Source organism: Styela clava, chromosome 5, assembly GCF_964204865.1.
Source record: "Styela clava chromosome 5, kaStyClav1.hap1.2, whole genome shotgun sequence".
NCBI classification, from domain to species: Eukaryota; Metazoa; Chordata; class Ascidiacea; order Stolidobranchia; family Styelidae; genus Styela; species Styela clava.
In genome coordinates, this window is record NC_135254.1 from 21,241,007 (window position 1) to 21,268,304 (window position 27,298).

The 27,298-nt window shown below is 34.3% G+C and overlaps 3 protein-coding genes across 4 annotated transcripts in view; all 3 read left to right on the plus strand.

The window, feature by feature from the left end:
• LOC120344941 (rho GTPase-activating protein 12-like) overlaps window positions 1-14,798 on the plus strand; it is a 30,192-nt gene extending 15,394 nt beyond the window's left edge. For both annotated transcript variants that reach the window (XM_039414282.2, XM_039414284.2), the window contains 8 exons: window positions 342-443; window positions 1,871-1,969; window positions 9,954-10,107; window positions 10,361-10,573; window positions 11,377-11,454; window positions 11,957-12,091; window positions 12,365-12,470; window positions 12,685-14,798. In XM_039414282.2, the coding sequence (XP_039270216.2) occupies window positions 342-443; window positions 1,871-1,969; window positions 9,954-10,107; window positions 10,361-10,573; window positions 11,377-11,454; window positions 11,957-12,091; window positions 12,365-12,470; window positions 12,685-12,877 (1,080 nt within the window). In that variant the 3' untranslated portion in view covers window positions 12,878-14,798. The remainder of the gene's footprint in view (window positions 1-341; window positions 444-1,870; window positions 1,970-9,953; window positions 10,108-10,360; window positions 10,574-11,376; window positions 11,455-11,956; window positions 12,092-12,364; window positions 12,471-12,684) is intronic.
• Window positions 3,921-7,928, plus strand: LOC120344942 (uncharacterized). The gene has a single exon (XM_039414285.2). The coding sequence runs from the start codon at window positions 5,339-5,341 to the stop codon at window positions 6,986-6,988; it is 1,650 nt and encodes a 549-aa protein (XP_039270219.2). The 5' UTR covers window positions 3,921-5,338; the 3' UTR covers window positions 6,989-7,928.
• A 4,421-nt stretch (window positions 14,799-19,219) lies between the features above and the next one.
• LOC120344564 (uncharacterized) lies at window positions 19,220-24,657 on the plus strand. Its single transcript, XM_039413847.2, has 3 exons — window positions 19,220-19,911; window positions 20,466-20,598; window positions 23,004-24,657. Exons 1-3 carry the CDS (start codon window positions 19,484-19,486, stop codon window positions 23,271-23,273), a joined length of 831 nt encoding a protein of 276 aa, XP_039269781.2. The 5' UTR covers window positions 19,220-19,483; the 3' UTR covers window positions 23,274-24,657.
• Window positions 24,658-27,298: the final 2,641 nt, after the last annotated feature.

Here is a 27,298-nt window from a genome sequence, read left to right on the forward strand (position 1 = left end):
CCGGGGACTTGTCTGTCTTGCTAGAGTGAATATACCCCCTTCCCATAGGTTTCAGTCCCTTTACACAATTTGATGTTAATCAGGCGAACGAAATTAGGTACTGTACCTCCATACTGATATACATACTTCTGGGAGCGCGAAAAAAAAACCTACACCACTATTGTTCCTAACTACCCAATATTCATCAACTGTCTCGTAATAGTCTTACTATTCTCCCAAACCTAACATATGCATGTGATTCAGCTATTTTTTAAACTAAGCTTTGACGCTCTCCTATGTATATAATGTAATACACTTACATCAAATGCAGCATTTACTAACTAGCAACCTATTGTTTCTAGACCAAGGCAAACCCACTTGGAAAACCAGAAAGTAGTTGTGAATTGAGAGGTGCTTGTGTGGAATGGGCTAAAGAAAAGAGTAGCAAGAAAAATGTGTTTGAGGTATGATGTTATGAAAAGATCGACCTATTGACTCCCTATTTAGACCTGTTAAATCTGATGACTTCATATTTTTCCTCAACAAAGTAACTATTATAAGGTCTTTAATTCTGTTACTGCATGCAATAGGTTTCGATTTATAAATATAAATATTATATATTCTGTCTTTGAATACTGTAAGAATAATAATAAAAAAGGTATTGTCTATCACAATGTCGATAACTATTCACAACAGATCCAAGACGTAAGTATTCTGAAATTTGTGAGTTATGCATTGTACAGTAGTGAATACAATACCATGATCAGTCGAGAGTGTGATCAAATATGATTTGCATACATTTTCTGAAAGAACGCCATGACTATTAACATCCTGTTCAGTCATTGTTGTTCTTGCGGGTGGAAGATTTTGTATTGTGGTGACATATTATTAATGAACAGTTTGTTAAGTGTATTCCATCTGCTACATAGTAGTAGTACAGCTTCCTTGAACAGAATGATAGAGCAACTGTATGTTTTGAATGGAAGTTCTATACTACTATACTCTATACTCTTTATTTGCAACCGTTACAGTTTAGAGTCATGTGAAAAGTTATATAGAATATTGGTATGGTTAGGTTTATACAGGTGTGATTAATATAGTTTAACACAATGGATAAAGGTGGTAAAACAAAGATTACAGTGGTATAGAAATGGTGTAAATTGGTGATATATAGCTTGATATAGAGTGAAGATTACTTATAACATAGATTGTTAAGCTTGGCTTCAACATCTTAATGTTTATAGTGTTATACATGGTGACCCAAAACAGCAGAAACCAAAAAATTTGGAACATATTATAGAAAAAACATAACTTTTGTGCAAAGCCTCCTAGATTATTGAAACTTATAGTGACACACAAAAATTCAAATGTTAGATCAATTTTCCTCATTTTGGTTCAAGTAATTAAGAAATTTATAGATTCTGTTTTTATTTTTTTTCGAAAGGGGAGTCACCCTGTACCATATAACAAAACTTTAGCATCAAAAGTACTGAGAGCAAAATATGGTGATGTATGAGATGTATGCCATAACATGACTCTAAAACTGGAAGAAAGTTCTATAAACTGCTGGTTAATCTAAGCTGTCTGACTAAAAATAATTTTCTAGAAGTGTTGAACTTTGTATCCCCTGATACTTATAGTTCATAATTGATAAAACTTTGATTTAACAAATAGGCTTTCGGAACATGCTACTAAAAGCCTAATTCATCTGATGCCCAGCTTTAGAACCTGAAAGTTAATGTTACGCTATTACCTGCAAGTTTTACTGATTGAAAAGTTTTAAAACAGCTGAATCCTATAGTATTTTATTGCTTGCTGTGAAGCATAGCAACTCACCTAAATATTTGAAGACCAATATTTATCCAATTTTAATTTCTTTTTCTGATGACAGGTTAGTACTGTACGAGGTTTTTGCTTCCTTCTGCAACAGGAGGATGAGATTTTAATAAATGAATGGTACAAATCTATCAATACAGCAATAAATCGTGCGGTGAGTTATTTGTATAATTAGATACAGTTATGAGCTTTTTCTACCAATGTTTTTATTACAAATTTTCACTATTTATTCTTTGACAGCAACATTGACGTTTCTTTTACGTTCAAAATTATCATAATTCGCTATTATTCAAGTTAATGTTAAATTTACTTCGCTCTTAACCACAGTATATAATGTTGTAGAAAAGGTTTCTATGTGCTGCTTTGTTGAATTACTATTGCGCATGATGCCATTAATAACAATAAATGGCTTCTGCTCATTGATTCTGGATGTATTATGCGGAACTTTAGCGACAGATTCACCTATGAGGAACTACGTTTACCCACCGTTGTCGACTTCACGTTGGGATAGATATAAAAATGTCGAGGTATTACTCATTAAAGATTTTTCAATGGGAACACTGGTATGAGATTGGATATTTCATTTAATCAAGATAATTGAGAAGGATACAAGGCGTTCTTTGGGTTATATATCAGATATATACCTTATTAAACATACCATGCTCTGCTATACATGCGTGCGACGCCTGACTTGCAGTAACAACGGTAAATTCGTCTGCATATCTGTTTCAACGGTGATGACGTCACCCCCATTTCCAGGCAGCTTCCTGTGGCTGAATAGCGTGAATGAAATCGTATAGTAGATTATGATACACGTATTACAAGTCGATTAGTAATATGGCAGGTTGCCACAGCGTATGCGATGGTAGCGCATGCATTAATAGCAATATTTTAGTGTACTTTTAAGTATGCACACTGAATTATGATGTCGGTTAAAGTGTTATTATTTACATTATTTTTATTCGTAGAAGACATCTTGTTGTCTGGTATTTTGGATATAATATTTCAACGTGTTGGGTAGTCCAATTAATAAGGTTAAGAAATAGTGGACAGCGTATGTCGATATATGTATGCAAGCTGCAGTATTGTCAGATGGAAACAATCTTTTCTTTAATCAAATCGTTCCTTATATCGCGTTATCGAGAGCAGAGTATCCAGATGTTATTACCCAGTATTTTGTTATGCTGAATCCTACACAAATACTAGTTGAACGTTCGCTTTCTGTTATATCGCTTTCCCGATATAGGCGAGAAAACAATGATAAATAAGATCTGAACTGGACGTATACGACGCATGTAATTTATGACAGATTATTTCGATTTCAACACGTTTTTATGACACTTGCGGCTGTAATTTGCACGTTTTGTGGACCCGCTATTGACTCTGACTTTTCAATGACGTTTAGGTTTAGATGTAAGCATAGGATGAGAAAAGCTAATTGAGAAGGGAAAATTAAATAATGGACCACGGGCTTTGTTCATTGACCGACCGAATGTAAAAATACCGTAGCCAGGCACTCATTGCTATTCAAATATATTGATGTTATGCTAATATCTATGACTAGGCCTCAAACTATGTTAACTTTTGTTGTAATGATTGCTTATAAGTTGCAACTTTTACATCTTGAATTCAGAATTTAAATTTACTAAAGGTGATATATATATATATATATAACACGCTGTCGTACGAACTACATATACGTAACTTGTGTAAAACCATTCTCTGAACAGTTGAAGTTAGTTTCGCGAGTTTGTTTATGTCAATTTATGCATGATCGTATCGCAATTCGTGATCGGCAATAAAATTTATTGTAACAGTATGCATTCATCGAAATCGAAAATAGGTTTTTCCGCAAGAACTGAATAGATTAAAATACCGCTAATGGTGTCTGGAACTCAATATTTATCAATCGTTTTCCATTCACATTTTAATGACATCAAAAAACTTATTTTAAATATTATGCAGTGATAGACTATGCGCTGGGAATATATTGGAATATAGAAATTTCCACTGTAGCAGTTTTAGGAATATTGTATTTAATACAAATATGTTTCGAAGACGATCATCAAAGAATGAGAGAAATGTGCACGCAGTGGTAAGTACCAGTTATTATTACACGCGCGTGGCGATTTAAAAAAAAGAATAACTTTAGAAACTACAACATAAAATTTAGGGTGATGGTACCTTTGTGTTCGCTTTAAAGTTAAATTGAATATGGTAGAGCGTGATCTATAGAAGATAAGTTGGTGCGAACTCACTGCCAAGTGAGGATGTAGCAATAAGTATCGGCAATGCAGATTGGTTTTCGTTCAACTAAGTGTGCTCGTTCGTACTTTTTGATCTCGGTTATCCCTGGGGTTATGTATTATTTGACTTCACCTAGTCCATATTCACTTACCGGTATCTCCAAATTTGGTCATATCATTTGATATTGGTCATAGACCATATTTCTGCTCTGCGTAACGTATTAGCTCTACTGTCAGTCAGCATAATTTTGCCAATTCATTGAACAATTGACATCATGAGCAAAACTTATAGTTGCCAATGACGCATATTCGTGTTGCATGACGCAGTATTATTAGAATATACCTGATTTGCAGATCTCGGAAAAGGTGTCAAATTAAATATTTTTTGTTGTGCATTTAAAAATATCTTAATTGCATCATTCATTTTTATATAAGGCATATATTTACGCATATGTATCGAGCATGGCCGCCGATGAGCGTGCAACAAAGGTATCATATACCTTCGTTCGGCTTCGGAAATATCATATTTATTTAAACTAACAGAAATATGCTCCATCGTGCTAGATCTCCTTTTCGCCAGGTGCGGAAATTGCCGAATTTCTGATGTAGTTATCTGGCCACACATTGCCGTATGTCAGTAACAGACAATATATTATGATTGAGGTAAACTTATTTATTGTTTTGTAACACTGAACAATTGTGAAATCGTTCGCAAGGTAAAACAGAATATCCGTGAAATATATTATAATACTAATGATACAAACACACCGCGACATCTTAGTGATTTTAAATTTGTTTTTGACGATGAAAAAATTCCCAAATTCGTTCAAGTTAGAAATACGATCTTGTTATTAGTGTTATATTGTCATGTGAACCGACATCTTTAGTAGGGCAACTCACAACTCATGTATGTACCAATGACTTTTCGGAAGAGACAAAAATCAGCCTTATTCTAAAGACAGACCACGTAGTATGATCAAACTAAAATAATAGACGATACCTATTGTTATTAACTGCACACAAGACTTATATATCGCTTGCAGTTTTGTAAAAATGATACTTTGGCCATTCTTGACACGATTGCAATAACATCATGCTTTCTTCAATGTGATACAACTTGCCAGTTGTATAATTATGAATTATGAAGCATTGTAACATTTTGCCTCGGGCGTTATTTATTGTGTGGTAAAATCTAAAGTTTGCGTCGGCGACAAACGACATTTCTCACGTTGGTTTGAAGTTTTGTTGTTCACCAAGAAATGAATTTGTTATAAACCATGCATTGGACTGCAACCAGGTCGCGTGCCAAGGTAAAATTCTTCCAATACGGAGCACTTTTCATCGCTGTCACCTATGCCTATTATGTTTTTATGGAGAGGAAATACTCCAAATCTGAAGTTGATGTGGAGTCTGTGAATGATTTAATTTTGAAAGATGAACAAAGCTATACTGAAAAGATTCACTCAGTATCAAGAATGTATTCGATTAATAGAAAAAAGTTAGTGAGCAGCTCAAAGACTGAGAAAACTTTAAAAGCGCCTCCTACAGAGAAAAAGCCCAAAGATAGCCCCAGGAAGGCAAGTCAAATGTGTTCGCACTCATGGAAAACAGACTGGGATGAAATAAAGAGAAGAGGGAAGCCTTTAATCAATTTGGACCCCAACCGTTTTATTTACCCAGTTTTAACAAACGGCCCGAACAATCAGCTTATTGGTCTTCGTGATACTTTGTATCTTGCTATCAGATTGAATCGTACCATCATTTTGCCACATTTTTACAAACATAAAACTGATACGTCAACATTGAATGGATCTGATACATTTATACCGACCTCTCAAAGAATTGATGTAGCCGCTTTAGCAGCCCTTTTGCCCGTTTTACCTTTCAAATCGATTAGTGACTCATGTGCTGATGGATTTGATGATATATATTTTACTAGTTACAAGCTTATGCATTCATCTATGACCCATGTCGCTGAAGAGTTGGGTGTTTTGATACATGGCAAACAAAATGGGGAACGGATCAACATGTATCCCAAAAATGCGGATCCGTCTTTTTCAGCTCAGTCTCAGGTAACCTCAGATAAAAAATCACTTTATAAACTGTATGGTTCACCAGGAACCTGTGCGTTATATGTAAAGCCATATCGAACTGTTGGTGTAAAGGAGTCGCCAGGGGCATTGAAAAAGTTTTGGAAAAAGTTTTTTGATAATGGGACTCTCAATGTAAAACAACATGTTAATATAGATTCAATTGAAGATAAGGAGTTATATTCTTTGATCGTTCACAGCACACCCAAGCCGAAACACATTACTGAGATTATAAATGATTTCATTTCCTCATATGGTTTGAACGATGTTGAATATATATCTGTTCATTGGCGTTATGATCCTGTTGACTGGCAAGTCAGATGTCGTAAAGAAGAAAGACTAATTAAGAGAAACAAAGAATTTTTAATTGAAATGTGCAACAAAGTTAAACACACCGAGCCTCGAGATATTGCAAAAGCGATTTTACAATTCATTCGTTCATTGCAAGGAAAGAAATTTTTTAAGAAAATTGAAGCAGTTTATATTGCTGCCCCTTTAAATATGGAACACTTTATAGAAGAGATTGAAGTTGAATTCGAGGAAGCGTTGGAAGAGGAAGGAATTGACAATAACATACACATTCTCACACATTTGGATCTTCGTGACCATCTTTTAAAATATTCCTCTTGTGAAGGCCTCAAAGAAAACTATGAAGATATTTTCTCCCAACTTGAAATGGATGTATGTTCGAGAGCGACTGTATTTCTAAGATCGCCAAGTTCATCATGGTCAAAGGTTATCAAAGAAGTTCGAGTTGTGAAAAATCGTAATGAAAGATTTGACGGAAATATATTTGAACTTGCTTGGCGTGTTGCAGAAAAAAGAATCAATTCCTGATATCTGCCTTATAGATCTAGATGTATACACTGTTCTTCTGCTAACAAAAGAAATGTTATAACTAAAATGTTTTGTCTACATTTGAGCCAGGCAAAATTAGCCAATTATATTTGTCTAAGAAACGATCATAGATGTACTAAAGATGTTGTTGAATACTGTTTACCAGTAAGAATCAAATTATATAGCAATAAAACAATTATATTGGTTTTTAATAAATAAATTTTGTTTTCTAAATGTTTTTTTATTTTATTGTGAATATGGTATAGCTTAAGTCATGTTTGACAAATATTGTATTATTTAAATTTAAACAACATTAGTATTTTTAGTTTCCAAATAATATGAAAAATAGAGAATCTAATTGAATTTCTCAAATACTGTTTAATATAAGTTCATTTAGTTCAAATTCAGGTTCGATAATGGTACTGAATACTTTTCTTGTTTCAGTTTAGTACATTTTTGATAGGCACTGTGATGTTTTATTTTATTTTTTGTTAATTCAATTGATTCAATTATTCAATTAATCAGTTAAACACTGTCGATAGCTTCAAGTAGAATTACTTTCATTCTGTTGTTGAATAATTCTCGTTTTTGATGATGTTTAGCATGAGGTATGAACTCGACAAGTCGATATGGACTACCATCCATATTAAATTTTCCCCTTTTATTTGTGATGATAAATTTAAATAATATTTGAAGATAAGTTGTGTGTTTTAATTATATAATTGCTTTTCGAAAGGTATTTGAAAGTGGAATGTTTATTATTAGCATTAGCAACACGACAATACCCCTGATTTTTAATCTCGAATTTACTGGCAGATGGATTAGTATTGTTGCTATTGTTCAAGAGTTTATTGCCCAATATGGGCTACATGATTTTGTATTTATTACTTTACTCATTGATGCATTGCTTTCAAATATAAAAGAATGTCAATGTTTAGAAGTATGCTTTGTCATTAAACACTTATGCATTGACAAGGGGGCAGGGGGAATAGGGTGAGATGGGATTTGAAAAACAAAATGTTACTGCAGTTAATAATAAGCTGTTGCGTTCTCATTAATAGATCACATTTAAATGGTGCAGAATTAAATAAAGGTGGATAATAATAAATTTTGAGGGAACTTGAAATTTTGGTTTTTTAATTACTTATGATGGGACTATGCCTTTGCTCACTTGTCAAATTGACGAACAGTTCATCTGGTGTCAGCATTTATGATGGTAAACATGTAAGAAAACATGGAACGCAATTCTCGAACAACATCCTGAATTGCTTTTTGAATAGGTCAGTATTATTTAAACCACTTCAAAAGTCGTTTTCCAGACATTGCAAACGACCAAGCATTGTGGAAAATATTCTCTGTTACTTATTAAGATTTGTAATCTGATCGTAATATTGTCAGAACAGATATTCTCTCAATTTGAAAATATGAGTGTTCATGTCGAATCTTCAAAAATTCATGAAAGATCAAATACATTGTCTAGCAAATCGAGTAAGGATGAGATTTTTAAGTTTGGGAGATCGCAATCTTATATAGAACCATCAGTCACTTTGAAAAATAGGCCTAACAAGAGTGTTACCCTTGGACGAATTGTCTCGTCCGAAGGCTTGGATCTTGGTCTGCCAGGTGTATATCGCGCAAAGAATGACAGTAATGTTACTCCGTTTGAAAATGATGTTTTTTGTTCTGATAACAAGATGGAATTCAGTCGTGGCATGAAAGTTTATGGATGTCGACCGCTTTCAATATCACCTGTCACTGATGAGAATCCATTTTCTGATGGATTTGCATTCAAAGAAACAACAGATAATAATCCTCCCAAGAAACCACCTCGGAATAAACATAGAAAAAAATTGAATCTGGAAAGGGATTTGAAAAACCTAAGCTTTCACGATACTCGTAAAGATATGCTCATCCCACCACTACAGAATAATATTACAAAAACTGGTTGCTCAGAGTCTGGGGTTGTAGAAGAAGCAAGTGAGAGATGCGAGTCACTGAGATCTACAACTGTGGAAAAATTTCAAAAAAATGCAAATGAAAACATGACGCAAACTTGCACTAAACCTATGTCGTTTAAAAAATCATTGAGGTTTTTCAAGTCTGATTCAAAGAAACAGTCAAGAGATCAACTAAAAGCATCAATGAGTGCTCCATTTGATTTCAAAAAGATTTCACAAGGACAGATGCTTGCTACAAAGCCCATAGATTTACTTGAGTCACATTGTTCTGCTCAGAATATACCACTAGAAGCGAATGGACAATCTGGTGGTTCGCATTATTTGTCTTCCCGAGGACGTGATGACTTGGGGATCACTGGAATGAGAACTCCTGATCTTCTGTCTCACTTGCATGCAAATAAAGTCAAAACTTTATCATATCAGCCATCTGTTTATGAGAAATGTCAGACCATTACTCATAGAGGCAGAGGTTCTACATTTGCTGGTTTCAAGAAACCATCTTGGTTTTCAAGACATATTACATATAAGAAGCACTATGACAGTGATCCACTAACGTTACCTCTTTTGATGGTATGTTTGCCCTGATCATTTTATAATGGGTTTCATTGTTGCAGTCATTTTTTTGTTTCCGCGGTTTTGAGCAATTTGTTATAACTAGCATATGAGAGTATAACTCAGGGTCAAGTTTTCTAGATATTTGTTATAATATGCTGTTTTATAAAATCGGCGCCTCACATCACAGGGCCTTTTACCAGGAGCAGTCGCTCTTATTGAAAGTAGCCTTTCTCGCCACATAAACGTATCGTTGGATGAGCTGGAATTGAACATGGGTCACATATCGGCATTTGCCTTTTCACAATTTTATGCTTGATTCATGAAGTGAGCTATCTATCCCTAATTATCAAATAAACATTGTTTGGTATGATTTTTGAATTTATTTCAAGTAATGCAACAATTTTGTCCTGAATTTTGTTTGCATTGTCCTGAATTTATAATTTTGCTTTCAGAATAACATCGAACCACTGGACCAGAGTCTTATGCCAAGAAAAGATAGTCACGGTAGCACAGAAGACGAGGGTATGGAGAACAACAATCATCTGGATGTAAAAGATAAAAAGAAGAAAGATAAAGACAAGAAAAAAGATAAAAAGGGAAAACCACGTATGTTGGTTGGTTGGACTAACTAATTGTGTTTGGCCGAATATTGACATTATCTTGCTATTAGTGTAGCATGATGTAATTTTCATTTTATTTCGCAATATTTCATGAATTATTTTCAAAACTTTTGTGGGAATATTATTTCAAAAAATCAGAATTTTATATTGGCTTAGTTTGTGCAGTTGGATATTGATAACAGATACCAATATTTCAATATAATTATCAGCTTTTTGACATGTTTTCAATTTATCATTAGCATCCAGGCATGGATCTGATGCACGACAGTCAGACAAAGTACGCAGTAAACTGAAGAAATTTATTGGTAGAAGACCAACAATGGAAAGTTTACAAGAAAGAGGTTTAATTAAAGAAACAGTGTTTGGTTGTCCTCTCGATAAATTGTGTGACAAACAGGGAACGAATATTCCTTATTTTGTCAAGTCATGTGTGGAAGAAGTTGAGAAACGAGGTGATTTTATTGTAATGTAGAATACATGGTACATTATATAGCTTATGTAATGTTGTGTATAAAGAATATAACAACAATACAATGATATTTGTACAACTGTACCTGATGACAATATCATCAATATAGGTAGCCTAATTAATTATGCCAACCATGCTGAATAGCTGAATAATAGAAATATCCTTTGGTGTCTTCTTTATTTATAAAAATAGTGAGGGATGACCCAAAACAACAGAATTCTCAAATTTTCTAATTATTCTACGACAATAAAGACAATTTATTCAATACTTAGGCACTTGTATTTCTTTTTTTTTATGATTATAACCCAAAAGTTTCAGTAATCTAGGACGCTTTGCACAAAAGTTATGTTCTTTCTAGAATAATATCACCGGATGAGAACAGAAGTAAACAATTTTTTTGAAATTTCAAAATTTCAGAAGTTGTTGAAATGGGTTGGGTCAAAGTTCTTCATTGGTGTAAAAAAACACAAAGGAAGTGCCAAAAGATATTGATTACAAAGATATTCTTATTCACATTAAAATACCCAGATCTCAGGTCTTTACTAAGTGTGAATATTTAAAATAAATTCGAAAATAAGGAAATTCAGAATTGTTTTTTACGTTTTCCTCAAAACTTAAAATTGTGACTCAGGCCTGTTCTGTTCTCATCCGGCGATATGTTTCAAATTATTTGGGTTTGTTTTTCATTAGACCATTTTGTATCTTTGGTGTTTGTCTTATTCTTGCGTAGAATAAGCTCTGAGTGATCTTTCTTATTAGTAGTCAATATACATATGATAATTTCAGGTCTAAATATTGATGGAATCTACAGGGTTAGTGGGAATTTATCGCATGTCCAAAAACTGAGATACACTGTAGACAGAGGTAAGTTTGCTTTTTGCAGTAAATCATAAAGAACTTCTTTACCATTCTCATTTGATATTTTGTATACCTTCTGAAAAAATATAGTAGAGAATTATAATCTAGGTTAGGTTATGTTAAAACAGAGATCATAACAAAACATTGTGCATTCATAGAGATTCTCATTTATCATATAAATACATTGGCATAAATTCTACATGTTTGATTTTATTTTCTACTGATATTATGTTGTTTTTGATCCAGTCATGTTTAAATTGTTAAAATGATATTTTTCAACTTTGAAAATTCTTCCTAATTTAGTAGTCCCACTATATTGAATATAGATATTTTTGAGTGTATTGGAATATCTCTACTGTCATCGGTCGTAAAAAAGAAATGTAAAATATTTATGGAGTTTGTTTTTATGAAAGTCACAAAGTGATAAAGCTTTATTTGGAATCTGTGAAATAGCAATAAAAAATGACATGTTCATCATTATTTTGTCTTATCCAACTTTTTATTTCAGAAATACCAGTGAATTTCAGTGATCCTGAATGGGAAGATATTCATGTTATTACAGGAGCTCTTAAGATGTTTTTACGAGAATTACCAGAACCTGTTATACCTTTCACATTCTTCGATAAATTCATTGCTACATGTAGTATGTTAACATTTTTACTCGTTTATTTTTGAGCCGAAGTTGGTCAATCATTTTCTAACTGCTTTTCAGTCAAAAGTTTAAAAATTATCTGAAGTACAAACTTATGATGTTAGTTATTGATGATATTAAAGTAATCTCATAAACTTCTTCGTAAGCCAAATTTATACATAAATTGATCTACGTTTTCAGAAAACACATAGTTATGATAATTCTCAATACTACAAAAACATTTCTGTTGCTATACTTGTTAACAAAGATTTTCTTTTTTTTTAGAAATTTCTGACAAAAATTCAAGGCATGATGCAACAAAAAGTTTAATTCGAGCTCTGCCAAAACCAAACAAAGAAACATTAAAATATCTATTGCTGCACTTTTGCAAGTAAGTTTAACTTGTTTTTACTCCTGTTCCTGTTTGGTGAGGTAATGTAGCTGATATTGTAGTTTCATTGTAAATAGTATGCATGATCATATCTAAACGTATTATACCGAAACATGGGGAAATATTTGAAGAAATTGAATTTTTTGTGCTGTCTTCTCACCCTTTTGCTCTATTTCTCTCTTGTTTGTTTTAAAATGATCTGTTTTTATTGCAGGGTTGTTGAACATAGTGAATCAAATCGGATGCAAGTTCAAAATATTGCCATCGTGTTTGGACCTACATTGTTATTAAAACCACCTGAACTTACAAACCATCATGATCCAGGCGGTGGACATATGGCAGTATATATGATGTATCAGAATCAAATTATCGATTATATGTTAAGCGAATTCAAAGCGCTTTTTTAGTACTTCAAGCTGCATTGGCTATCCCAGTATTGCCATCGAAACTACCTGCTCTTAGACATATTAGAATAGCAAATCGAGTAACTATTACTGAGGATAAATTCACATCAAACGGATTTGAAATTCCATCTTTTCTGCATATGAATCAATAACTCAGGCAGAAAATTATCACATGAATGTATGCATGTTGGGAGCATCATATTGATTCATATCCATGAATTCAGAAAAGTTACATAAAGTTGGCACCCCCGACTTTTTGGGATAAATCATATGACATGGATGAATAAGACCTAGCAGTGTCTGTCCTTGATGTGTGTAACGTGAATGATCGAAAATATCTAACAGGATAAGAAATATATTGAAGTCTTTGACCTCACTGTCCAGGATATCTTCATAGATTCCAGTGTCGCCACTGATACAACACAGTCTCCTGCTTGTTTAATGTTTTGTAAATGTTCCTCCATTGTACTCTATAAAATAAACATTATCCATTTATATTATATTGTTTGGTTATAAATAAATAATGATGCATTTTTTTGAATTTTCAGCAGTATTTTTTTATGTTGTTGGAAAGTCTATTGAATTATATCTTTACTAGAATTTCCGTCTTACCACATATATTGACATGTACTGAGATGTTATTAATGATTCAGCTTTATACACTCACTTAGCTGCCCAGTTGCTCAATATATGAATGAAATAAGAATCAAAATCAATAGGATCCACTTTTCATCTTGAATATGCATATAACATGGGTTATAGTATTTCCAAAAGTACCTTCCGAATATTGCAAGCAAATTCAAATAGGATTTTAACTGTCCTATGTTAAGATGCAAATACTAATAATCATTGGTTTAAACTAAATTGAAACAGCACATCCTATAATTTATCCTGAAACATTCCTATATTTTACACACCATATTCAGTAGGATATTTTTCAATTCAATTATGGGGCGAATATAGTAGAATGGGTTGCCCATTTGTAGAATAATAATTAGATCTATTGGTTTCAATAGTCAAGTTTTTTGTCATTTTGATGGATTTGTGCAATTTTTGAGCACCAATCACCGTACTATCTATGATCCTTGCTCGTACACTATGTGGCACAGTTTTCTCTTTGGTTGATTAAAAGAGGTCACACTAACATTTTGTTAAAATACCCATATAATCAGCAAGAATCCAATAGGTAGAAACTTTACCAATGATGCTTGCCAGATATTATTAATTCAACTTTAATGTGGGCAACATAGAGAAAAGTAAACCGCATTACCTCATTTCAATTACGAGTTTTTCATGTTGTTTTCGAAGAGATCAGTTGGGCAACAAAACCAAGTTTAAAATGATGATGTCCTATTTTTAATTTATCCAAGTAAATGTAAATAACAATTTTGTTCCAGTGATGGAATGAATATATTTATTTATAAATTTGATAGTATTTTTATGTCATTGATTTATGTATTGAGTACAGGCCCAACTACTTTTCACATCTCTGGTAGTAAAAGATTATTGTTTTTCAATCATATAGCAATTTTTCTTTTGTGAAATCTCTCGCATTGTGCATTTCAACCGTGCTGGACAGAAAATCTCTTCTGTTATTTATCTACAAATCTTCTTGTGTAAAGTATCAATGTATATTTTCTACCATAGAATTATCAGCTCCTATTCATAAAATATGAACTAACAAAGGAGAAGACAATTTTAACTAAAGCTAATGTCTATCTGTGGTCCTTTTTTTTTCAGCTGATGTCAGCTATATATATACACGATGTAAGATGTCCCCCTTTTTATACTTTTTGATTTATATAAACATGCATAGCATATTTACTTTACTATTATACCACTTGTTGAAAAAAAGTAATTATGTTTTTCGTTTTCTCTTGTTATAATCAGAATGTTTTATTGAACAATAAAGTCTTTAACTTGGTTCTGGTGAAGTTGAGAATGCATAGGGCTTAATTATATATGCACCAAGATACAATGGTTCATAGACTTAGCGACACTGCTGCATGTTTCGGTAACAGCTAGCTCATACTAAACCTCTATCTTCGATTGTGGACAGGAGAATTATCAGCAAATATGTATACTACTACATTCAGGGGTCGGCAAGTGTATAAATTTACTCATTTGCTATTATTGTTTGTTTGGTTTGATGTAGAATAAGCTGCATTGGCGTAACTGTTTTCAAGTTATCTTTAAGTGGTATGTATCTTGATTGCCTCGAAAAAGGGAACACTATCTGCATAATATTTAAACGCTATAACAGAGACAGGATGCATGTTCGAGACCCTACTGGCCTTGGACGCAGTTGTGCGACATGTACCCTTCTAGTATAACAGCGGTTTAGGACTTCTGTAACAGTTGGGGGAAAGACAAGAAATGAAGAAAATATACAAATAAAACTTTTAGTACAAGGCCGAGAGCGGTACGGCAATATGTCCAATAGCAAGTTTGTGGCACGTCCATGTCTCAGTGTAAGGAAGAGGTGGGGTATTAATCGCCAATGAATATGTTTTTAAAATAAATCCTACGAAACCCGTAAAGATTTGTTCCGGACAAAAGCCAACGTTTGGTAGGACCACGAGTTATGTTCAAGAGTATTGCTGGACTCCTCGCCGTCGCCGTTCACATAATTGCCTTTCCTATCCCCCAGGATAAATATGTAAACCCTATCCTAGTGGCAAAATGTTTACCACCACCCCACCCCCCTCATGAAATGAAGAGATGGGGAACATACCGATGAGAACCCATAAGAATAATGAATAGTAATTAAAAAAATGTTTATAAAAGTAATACGTGTGAGAGGAGTATTGGTCAGGGTGTGGCATAACATACTTTTTTCAACCGGACGACGCTCGTAATGTTGCTCCAAATACATATGATTTCGTTTCGTATCAGATTTGTAAAAAGTCTAATTTCTAACAGTTGCATATAATTTAGACTTCAACAAAGAATAGACATTCTTGACAACGAGTGAAAAGCAATGCAAATTGTATTGATAGACAGTGAATGACCAATGCTAACCCATATTTAAAAACGTTATGTTCGTTTCTGCGGAGCGGACGAGGTCTGCAGACACGCGACAGAATTTAAAATATATATTTGGCGAATTAATTAAGCCATATTTGGTAATTAGAAAACGTTTTGTTTGTTTTAGGGAAGCACAAAAAGTGCGGACGAGATCTGTAGATACGAGACATGCCACAGAATTGGAAATGTTTGACAAATAATTCATCATGCCAAGGATAATTGTAAGCAAGGAGATATTTCGTATAACATTTTTAAACACCCTATCCCAGAGATATTTCAAATAAGTTTGGGCTTGTTGGTTTTACTCGTTGTCGTCTTAAGTCCAACTTGAAATACGGTACAAGGAACAGACCCGCAGTGAACTGGGCTGGGAATTTCGGAAGAAACACTTTAACCGTTAACCAATACAGTTAGTGATATTCTTTTGAATTAAAACGCCACAGAAGATAAATTTGCGATAACGTAATCCTTTCAGAAAAAATTGTACAATATAAAGATGATTGGTACCTGAGATGTCAATTAACGGTTCAAATAAATCATAATCGTTAACCATCTGAAATGGGTTAACCGGTTAACCATTCCCAGCCCTAGTCATAACACTATATGAAAAACAAATACCATAGAGCTCACAGAAGAAGTTGAATTGATATCATCGTAGCTGTTAGGTTTTTTTGAATGCCAGTTCACATCTTTTCATGCTGTTATATTGCTCCTTTTAAGAGTTAGCCTACGTTTTTCAGTACACTGGTGGTTTCAGTAATCACAAGCAGGGTAACCCATACATTGCGCAATGTTCAAGTATTTTTCGAAAACATACTTAACAAACCTTCAAAAAAGTTCACACTCTTCAGTAATGTATTTGGGGGTTCAATGGTGATTGGGAAGAGAAGTATTTTCAAAATGAAATATATATCATTATGAAAATATGAAGCAAGCTATTGTTATATTAGCTGTAGTCCACCACGATTGCGCCATGCTTTGCCAATCTTATTGCCAGTTTAGCATTGAATTGATTTTCCACCCCACCCACGCCAATTCAACTTTTGGGATTGAATGGATTGGTAAAAAAAATTGGCTTAGGTTAGGTAGGTGCTGGAGGGTCTATTCACCCCCTAGTTCACCTACCGTGTTTCCCCGAAAATAAGACCTACCATGAAAACAAGAGAGCAACGCTCAAATATATGGACACGTGGACTAGAGCGAAGCAGAGTTTACCTTTGACGTTACCGGTGCCGTACCCTCAAAAAGTTCCGGGTTTTCAGTCGCAAGAATTTTCACAGTCAGCCGTCACGCTTGGCGGATTAAAAACCGTGTTCCCTTAATTAAAAATTAATACAGCGCAATTTTGGATGAAATATTAGATCTCATAAGATTCATAGAAAATTCAGGAATAAATGAAAGTAATAGCCTTCTGGCAAAAAAATCAATCTTGAACCACTGAAAATTCCAAAGCAATTGGTCCAGTATTCGAAGAGAAAAGCGATTTTTTAATGATAATGACGAAAGAAAATAACAAAAACAACAAAATTTTGAAACGATCGTTATGACCACTAAACGTGTCCAATAAACGTGTCCAATAAGACCTAGCCTGAATTATAAAAAGGATTTTAATTTAAGCCCTCCCTTTAAAATGAGACCTAGTCAATAAAGCGAAATTTATTTTTTGACCTCGTCGATAGCAAGAAATTTCTCCTACACGTTTTAAATGGTTGATGATCTATGTTTTGCAGTTATTTTGAATGAAAACGTGTTAATTATAAGTAAATGGATATCGATTTTCGTATTTTGTATATTTAAAAATCTAATTCTCTACTTTGTAATTTTGTTTTAATAAATGAAAATATAAGACATCCTCCGGAAAAAAGCCCTAGTGCTATTTTTCGGAAGAAAATTTAAATAAGACACTGTCTTATCTTCGGGGAAACACGGTAGTGTTGCGCCATTTCTATGCCATGCTTCTCACATGCCTGACATCTGTATTGTTTACAATTTCGATCCTAATCGTGAAACAGCGTGTGGGGCGGCAGCGTAGTCCCAGGAGTCAGTACCGTTACAGATCTATGCAATACAAACAGTTGATTTACAAAACCTGGAGAAGATTCAGTTGCCATCGGTATGTTAGTCGTTGGTTGCCATGCTTGGCAGCCAGTACCGGTAGGGTACCGTACTGCATTAAACTGGTAAAGCTGTTTGTTCCTATTGCTGTATTGATTCTGATGCTGTTGACAAGAATACGGTACAGTACAGGGCTAACTAATATGGACGGGTTACCGGTACCCAATGGCAATATTCTCCATAGACAGAGTACCGGTACCGGTATGGTACCAGTAATCCTGTAATCAGTGGTGTGATGTCTGGATGTAAAACTTACCTAACCTAGCAATGCTAGGTTATGGTTTGCCATATGACTGTATGATTAAGTACGGTATGTCGGGTACCGGTATGGAATTAGTTAGCCAGTTATTTTTTTTCAGATGCATGGCTTTGACTGTTCAGATGGTGGAAGAAGCCGTACGATAACTGACTAGTGGTTACATAAACCACCCTACAGCCTGACAGCGGCAAGGAGTGCAGCAATCCTCTCGCCATAACTATCCTCACATTGGATTCGAACCTGCAACCCCATGCAGAGTAATCAGAGGTGCAGTGGCGAGCGTATATTTAACTCTTAGCACAGAGGTGTGCAAACTTTGACCCGCGGAGAATTGCCAATTTTGAATGGTGTGTCTGCGAAACAAGTTTTCAGTATAGTTAATCTAGTACATCAGTACAGCACACTATAAAAATCCCGTTTCAGAGAAACCCATTTTACAGATGATCAGACACCCCTTCTTTGGGAGACGTCTGGACATTGTTGTCCCTCAATATCGGTAATAATGCAGTATAATGAAGTTGCGCAAAATACTACAAAGAAGCACACTCTAGTAACGTCATCATTGAATTCCTTGGGAAAAAACAATCCGATTTACCGAAGGAAAAAAAATTCTACCGTAGCATTCGAGAGTTTTTAGCAAAAAACGGCAATTTTGGTCATGTGACGGCCTCGATTAATTTAGATTTTTATTGAAACAAGCATGGCACGATATGAAGCATCTGACGTGGTCCCAGACGCCCCTCGTTTGTGAGACACATAGAGTGTTTGTTTTATTGAGCCAAATGGAGGGAAATTCTCGGAATTTGGATAGTGTGCTGTACTGTACATGCAAGCAATTTCAATCCCTTTGCATCGCAAAGCCTATACTAGTACCTGCTGTAGATAGCAGGATACTAGGATAGTGAATTTTCATATATTGCTTCATTATGCAGTTATATCAGTTAAATTTAATGACTACAGCTGTCAGAATGTACAGTATATAATTTATAACAATAACAGAATAACAATCAATCAAAATATTGGTTTTGAAATCTGAAATTCAGAAATTAAAACAAAACTTAGTAAGCTTCGCTGGTTGATGGAAATGCCAATGTGAATCGATTTCAAAAACAAAATGATTTTATAAGTAACAAGACTACATGAAGCATACTACGTTTGGGAAAGTTGTTATTTTTCAACAACAATTAACGATCTGAGATTACTGTATTATGGCATTACGCATCGGTGTGCATACCTTGCCATGCATCAAAAGATTATCAATAAAAGTGTCAAATGTAGCAAAAGAATTGAAGATCCATCATGGTTATTTTCACCAACCATGTGTATCTAATTATTGTGGTATCACTCATGTGCGTCCTGAAGTATGCAGGACACTTTTCAATAAGAATATGAATGTGTTACAATGCCGATATTATCGCTCAGCAACACATCAACGTGCCAAAAGCAAAAGTAACAAAGATGTTACTCCCGATGCAAAAGATAATATTGATGATTTGAAAGCATTATTGCAGGATAAATCGATGGGATTTACTGCAAAATTCAAAGTTCTTTTTCGACAATATGGTGTTGTGCTTATTGTTGTTCATTCCATTACAGCAGTTTTCTGGATGGGATTATTTTATTTTGCTGTCAGCAGGTATGAGACAATATTTTTTATATAATATCTGAATAATCGTATATTTTTACCCCATATGACAATTTTAAACAAACACTATTTGTTATTACAAAAAATCCAAGCTGATAATAGCAAGACTTGCAATCACACCATACATCCATATTTTTTGTTCATGTACAATGCATTTATATCATAATAAAATTTCCAAATTTAAGTCAAAAACTATTGGTGGGGTTCTGTTTTATCATAATTGGACTTTGTGTCTGACCACCCTACACAGTCTGATACTGTCTGCACTGACAGCAGATCATCAACGGAAATGGCAATTTGCTAAGGCATATGAAATGAAGAATAGCTCATTTAGGATAATTTGCAAATTTGATGGCATCATGGAATGTAACAAAATTCAGAATTGTCCATTTCTTTTTGTATTCTTTCAAATTATATTGAGTCAATGAAAATATTCAAAATATATGCTTCTTGATTTTGATTTGCTGCACTTTGTTATTCATAGATTGAGAATTTCGATCTTGTTTCTCTATACTGAGCTCAACTGTATTCTTTCAAATTTGCAGGGGATTTGATATTGTACCGTTTTTGGAAAAGTATGGTGTGTTTGATTTCTTGAATAAAATTGGACTGCCAGCATCTGACAAGCTTAAAAGCCCTGGTGCCAGTAATCTACTTGCTGCTTATTTATTGTATGAGGTTTGTTCAATTAGTTGAAATTGATTTTTAAGAAGTCCATGCATAAAATCGTAGTTATCACAACTAGCATGTTCAAATTATACTAAAAGTATTGCTATTCCAGCCATTGTTTATACCAATATGTATCAGCCTATTTTGTCTGGCAATGTATTTCATGCTCGAATAAATATGTTGAAGTAATACAGAAAAACATATCCCATACATTTGGAAGTACAAGTGAACAAATTGTCAGATTACTATTAATTAATTATTTGATATTTACTCACTTGTAATTCACGGCTTTAATTTTTCTCGATGTTCTCTTTCCTCTCTACTGTTTATCAGATTCAGATATTTTATTTTTATCCTTCAAGAATTAGGGCACGAAAAAGTGTATGACAACATGAAAAAAATGTGAATATACAAATAACGTCAGAGATTCATTACAATTGATAATGGACCGCGAAGGACTGTGACAGTCTTAGGATCAGCAACACCTATAAGCTGAATATTTAGAAATGACCAAAAATATACGAATTTGAAAGTATCAAAAAATGGAAATCACGAAATATCACTGGGGTACAAATGGGGCTGAGCATTTTCGAAACACTGGTGTTTCGAAATCGAAACGAAACACACGATTGTCTCAGACAGTCAAACATGTCACCAATATTACCCAACGAATTTAATGTATGTATAATGGACAATGGCAGTTATGGCACATATTTTCCAGAGTTAAAACCACAAAAAGGAAGCACTGGTGGCTAAATCGTGAGCATGAACCGATAATGATAATTATCATTCCACGAAGGTTTCTGCTTAATGACAAAGCAGTGACCAAATGGCACCAGAATAATACGAATTATGTCATTGTTAGAGATGGGGCTCACAAGCAGCATGGCATATGGGGCTCTCAACGTATCAATGCTCATTTTCTATTTTATCCGACGCCACAGATCCTCGTGATCCAGTACATTGTAAAATATATTTTTTAATCTGAATTCCGAATACATTCTAAACTCCAGGAACATAGGAAATGGGCTCTCATGATATTATCATTCAGTGGAATTAGTTATTTTTGCTCTAGGGAAATGGACTTAAACATTACATTATAAACATTACAGTAGTTATGAATTGTGGCCTATCTTGACAAGCACAGAAAAAAGAACAACTAGGCGACCAAAGAAAAGTTTTAAATTATACAGTAAAATTAACATTAACTCATTGACTGTTTATCGTCAGCGTGACATCGACATCGTTCGCCTAAATTCCGCCACAATTATCCTTTCCCACAAATATTGACTGTTGTGCTACTGGGGGGAATTGATTTTCATTTTGCTTATAACGCGATCATTGTCGTAATCAAATGAGTGCACCCGATTCACAAATTTCCATCCGCCAATGACGGAGAATTAAGACTGAAAATCGTGTTTTATTTTTCTTCAAGGCAGCTCTGATTTAAATAATTCATGTCGACTGTTGTGCTTTTATTATTGTTTTTAAATAATACCACAAACTTGAGCTGAACGATATTATTATTAACGACGGCAGTCTAACAATAAAATCTGCGATAGATACTAAGAGCTATTTCATACGAGGTAAATGCAAGAAATGCTCGGTCACTATCGAAACTAAGGATGAAAAAGATTAATTACGACAAAATTTGATTTTATATTTATTGCCGCATCTCCACAATGTTGAAATATACGATAATAATTGTAAAATAGTTTCAATCAAAAACTTCCCCGATGTGTTATAAATACTGCAAGTCGGCGCTGACTTGAATCACTCCATGTCGGCAGTCAATTATCGCGTCGCAAAGAGTGTCTCCGATTACGATAAAACATAAAAAATGAAATAATTGTGATATGTTTTCAATCAAAACGCGGGCGGTGGCGCTAGGACTTGTGCACGATATTCAGTATTTTTATAAACACTAAAAACGATATTTGAGAATCGCAATATTCAAATGAATTCGGATATTAATTTCGAATTGAACATTGGCTGAATAATTTCTGGTTGCATTTGCTATGACGTCAAAATATCCGTTTCGGAAGTCGAAACAGCGCCGTTTCGACATATCAGTGTTTCGAAACGTATCGAAACAGTGTTTCGAAACGCCCAGCCCTAGGTACAAATGACGCAGCAACGCCCTACACAAGACATAACATCATTGATTAGATGATTACGTTGCAAGGAGAATGCTAAATTTTTCAGTGTCACAGGGTGTTTCATATAACCGCTAGTCATCCTCCTCCATCATCAAGTAATTGACCAGCGTTATCTTGCCTTATGAATAGTTGGCTTCCTAATCTGTTTTCTTCTCTCCTGAAATAAATATAAATAGTCAGTATATTGGTATTATACCTTAATTACAAATTTACATTGACAAAACTCAGTTCAAGTAATGTACTGTTTTCATTTAGGTGGCAAAACCTGTTCGATATCCTGTCACAATTATAAGTACAATCTATGCAGTTCGTATACTAAGAAGATTGGGACATTTTAAACGGCCTCCAAAGACTGATGCAACCATGCGTGAACTAGTTCAAACACAGGGTAAAATAATTCAACATCAGCTTCGACACCATACTTCAAGATTACAGCGAAATAGAAGAAAATCAAAATTGTTAGGCCAGCATAAGAAAAATGGGAAAAAAACTAACGGTGGGAATGGTAGTACATCACATGTATAGTTCATAACACGGTATTATCATGTGTAAGAACAGAATAAGTGCAATTGCTTTATGAGTTGAAATTTCTGCTGCAGATTTTTAGGACTAGGATAGAATTGTTTTATAGGATCTGGATGTGAAGTAAGGCCATCCTAATCATAGATCAAATTTTGGTCTCTCATCTCATACCTAAGCAAATAATCATTTCTGGTGCACATACTTGTTAGAGGATTGTTGGTTCAAAAAATTTCTTAGTTGGGTTGGGTAATGTGTAACTAACTACTTCTTTGTGCTAGTGGTATATTAGCATACTATAGCAAGAATCCAAAAGTATTTCATGCAGAGGCATAGAAGATGAGCAAAGGCAGTTTGGGTTGAATATTTTTCCATACTTTTTTAATCCAGTGATTCTCAATGTTAAGGTTCAAATTTTGTTACAACTCATGACATGATTTCTAACATGTTTCGAAAAGTTCCATTTCGTACTAAATTCGAATTTTTTGGTGTATGAACTGGAATCACTATTTTGCATGTTGGCATAGCATGCCAGATATGTTCATTTTGTACCCTTATTGCTCAGGTCAGGTGGTCAAATTTTGCCCTGTAAGTAAAAATATTGACCACAAGTCGACAACCATTAGGTGACTATCATTGAAGAAATTTTGTCTTGAACCAAGTATATGTCTTATTCTAATGACATTTTTACTTCATCTTAAAGTCTATATCGATTGAGTTCAAAATGAACAGCCCTTAAACTTACTTAGTACCTTTATCACAGTAATGGCATTTGTCCTGCTGCAAAATATCCATTTTTTGTTTCTGCTATTATAGAAGTTTTTGTAATTTTGTACAATACTTTACTTGATTGATTATTGCCCAAACAAATCCTTGTCAACAATGTAATTGAAAAGAAATATGCTTGTCATGTTGACGTCTGAATGTGTTTATTTTCCAATAATTAGTATGAGTTTCGTGAGTAATCTGGACACCTGCTTTGAATAAGCTGTAGCATGCATTGTTTGGAGTGTTAAGCTGGAGTCACATTTATAAACTTGACCCAAGAGCTTGGAAGCAGACTACAAGCGAGTGCCCACAACTAGGGATAGAAGTTTTGAATATTTCATTTTCGAATCGGAATGTCCTGATTCGAATATTTGCAAATCTCATTCTATTTAGTATAACATCATATTATCGTTAACTTTCTTTAAATTTGGAATAACTACAGGATAAATTGTGATTAAATAACTAGAGAATGAATGAGGTGGCTTTTAAAAAATACATTCGATGGTATTGTTATATAAAGCTACACTCTGATATATTGATTTTATATTACATAAATTTTTATTTGCAAACAATTTAGAACGTATCGTGGTCGTTTTCTTCTAAAAAAAACTCATTCAAGTAATAGACGCTAGTTAATATTGTAGGTAGTATCGTTTGTCCCCGATTTTAAAAGAATCAGTGATTGTGATAGAAACGCCGACCTGTGTTTTAATAAGAGTGATGTTGTTATTATAATGATATTGAATCGATATTTTATAGGAGCGTTTATATAGGGACATATTGTCAAAACTTCTTCACATTTTAAGAATTCAGACAAAATCGAGCGAAACCATTGGGTCCTCTAAAACTGCGAACCATATTAAATATAACAACCCCAGGAGTGTTACGACTTCGGAAAAGTTGGAAACGCGAGAAAAATAAGCGAAGAGACCCTTTGATCGATGTGCCGCTGCGTCATGCAATCGCCTCGTGGTATCTGAATTATAATTGAAAAATTTTAAAATGGAATCAAGCTGTTTTTTTCTTCTGATATTGCCCCTAATCGATTCGGATGGGTGTTGACTTGCATCCTTACCCACAACGATTCGAGGTGACCTCTTCTTAGATTTGGCTTGAGGAAATCACGTTTTATATTTTTATGTATTTATGTAACTTGGACCTGGCTGGTCCGATGTTTCTTCTGTGCATACTCTGTTTTCCTAATTCGTCTGCCTCGCCCATTTGCACCGTTATTTTTTTCTCACTTTTGGTTGCATTGCTATAATATTAACACCACCACGACTAATTATTGTTTCTTTCCTTATTATGTCCGGACAGATTACATTATATCTTCCCACAGTAGCGTTCGTCACTTTCAATTTTCACCTTAGTTCAAGCGGTTCAACATCTTGGTCGTAGTCAACCTCACTGGCGTTGTGTCGCCCGAGTGAATCAAATTTACCCCCGTGTGAAAATGACCAGTCACGATCGACAGCATGGAGTGCGCAATTTCGTTCCTCTGTTGTACCATTTGGATTGAATATTTTTGCGCGTCGTTGAATGTGGTAGAGATCCCTAACAATCTTTAGAGTTTAGACCAGACATGGGCAAAGCACGGCCCGCAGGCCAAATCCGCCCAGTTGAGCAATTCAATCTGGTCCGCCTGATGCTGCCACAACCAAACTCAAACCAAATTTGGATGAAAATAGCTCAAGGAATTTGTTAACACTTCTTTGGCTATGTGTAGGATAGCTCGTAACATGCTGAAATTCATAATCCTAAGCAAATTTTATACATTCCTCGCTACAATATTGAGGAGTGTTGGTAGACATCAATTTCTCTGGCAAGCCGCGTCTAACCATGTATTGCTTTGATAATGCCACAGCGCGCGAAGTCTGCGACAATTCGTGAACTCAACTCTGTCGTCTTGGAGGAACACTGGATAAAGACAAGATTAGAATATTTTCTAAATTGGCATCACTAGAAAGAGATTTATTTTGTAGACCATGCGGTCATCGGAGTCAGCTTCCTCCAAGTTCGCGCTGATAAGTTCACAGTAAAATATGACTAGAAGTGGTTAAAGTTCTTGAAACAAACCTTGAAAAAAATGGTTTTTTAATCAATTGTTCAGGATGTTATCATGTATTTATACAAATGCACATGTTGAATATACAAACAGTATTATATATATATAGAATGAGTTATGAAACTAACAAAATAAACGTCACTAACTATTTCGAGTTCTCAACTTGTTTTTTGTAATCTTCAATTCCGAAAATAATTGTTCGCGCACATGTACTTCCAAACATGATGTGAATTTTTTCGCATGGTTTGTCAAATTTGGATAGAGATTTCCTTCAAGAAGATTTTTTATATAGTCTAGCAGTGATACAAACTCTCGAATGAAATATGAATTTCATTTCCTCATTGCGTTGCATCTCAATGAGCCCCTTTTCAAATATTTTCTGCGTGTTGTCGCGGGCCGAATTATTTTACACCGCGGGCGGATCTGACCCGCGGGCCCGTAGGTTGCTGATCCCTGATTTAGACATACTGCAATGCCAATAAATGCTTTTCATTTATTATAGGCCTACTTATTATTTCGTGGTATGCCTCATCTATCTAGAGTAAAAAAATACTGAGATAGTCTCGTCTTATCTTGTCCAAGAGGTGTAGAAACTCGTATATATATCTCATATAAAATTATAAATTTCGTACCAATCTTGCAAGAGGCTTGTTTTGAAAAAAGTAGGCTAATAAGTATTATAAGAATGGTATTATTCTTCACGAGTCGGTAGATTTGTACTTGACATATATTATAAATCGTCACGCTAATAACCGAATTGCGTAAGTCATTTTTAAGAAAAACGTAAAAAACTTCCTAATGATATTGTTATGTCATTGAGAGTCAATAATTTGGCTTGGATCAATTTTTGATCGTAGCCGGATTTAAGTTAATTTGTATGAGGCAGTTAAGTGACGTCATAATGGCGCACTGTGACTTAGGCAGAAATGTGTCTATGACTTGGGGACATACGCAATTTTGCAACTTTACGATATGCACCAGTCCTGAAAACTAAACATTCCAAAAACGAATGTTATTCTCAGTATTTACAATGTCTAATCCCCAAAATAGCTAATCACTTTCAATTACATTATTTTTTATGTTTAAAAATATATATTTCATCAATATAACACGTTCTGCACACCCACCGAAATAAGACTAAAATTAAATATAAAAAATAAAACAGCAATGCACCCAATATAAAGCCAACCAAGGTGAA

What these genes read in the sequence shown, in the direction of transcription:
- LOC120344942 (XM_039414285.2), top strand. Translation starts at nt 5,339, where the DNA reads ATGCATTGGACTGCAACCAGGTCGCGTGCCAAGGTAAAATTCTTCCAA.
- LOC120344564 (XM_039413847.2), top strand. Translation starts at nt 19,484, where the DNA reads ATGGCATTACGCATCGGTGTGCATACCTTGCCATGCATCAAAAGATTA. An exon ending in TTTTATTTTGCTGTCAGCAG is followed by an intron (nt 19,912 to 20,465) that starts GTATGAGACAAT and finishes TCAAATTTGCAG; the next exon opens with GGGATTTGATATTGTACCGT. An exon ending in CTGCTTATTTATTGTATGAG is followed by an intron (nt 20,599 to 23,003) that starts GTTTGTTCAATT and finishes GTTTTCATTTAG; the next exon opens with GTGGCAAAACCTGTTCGATA.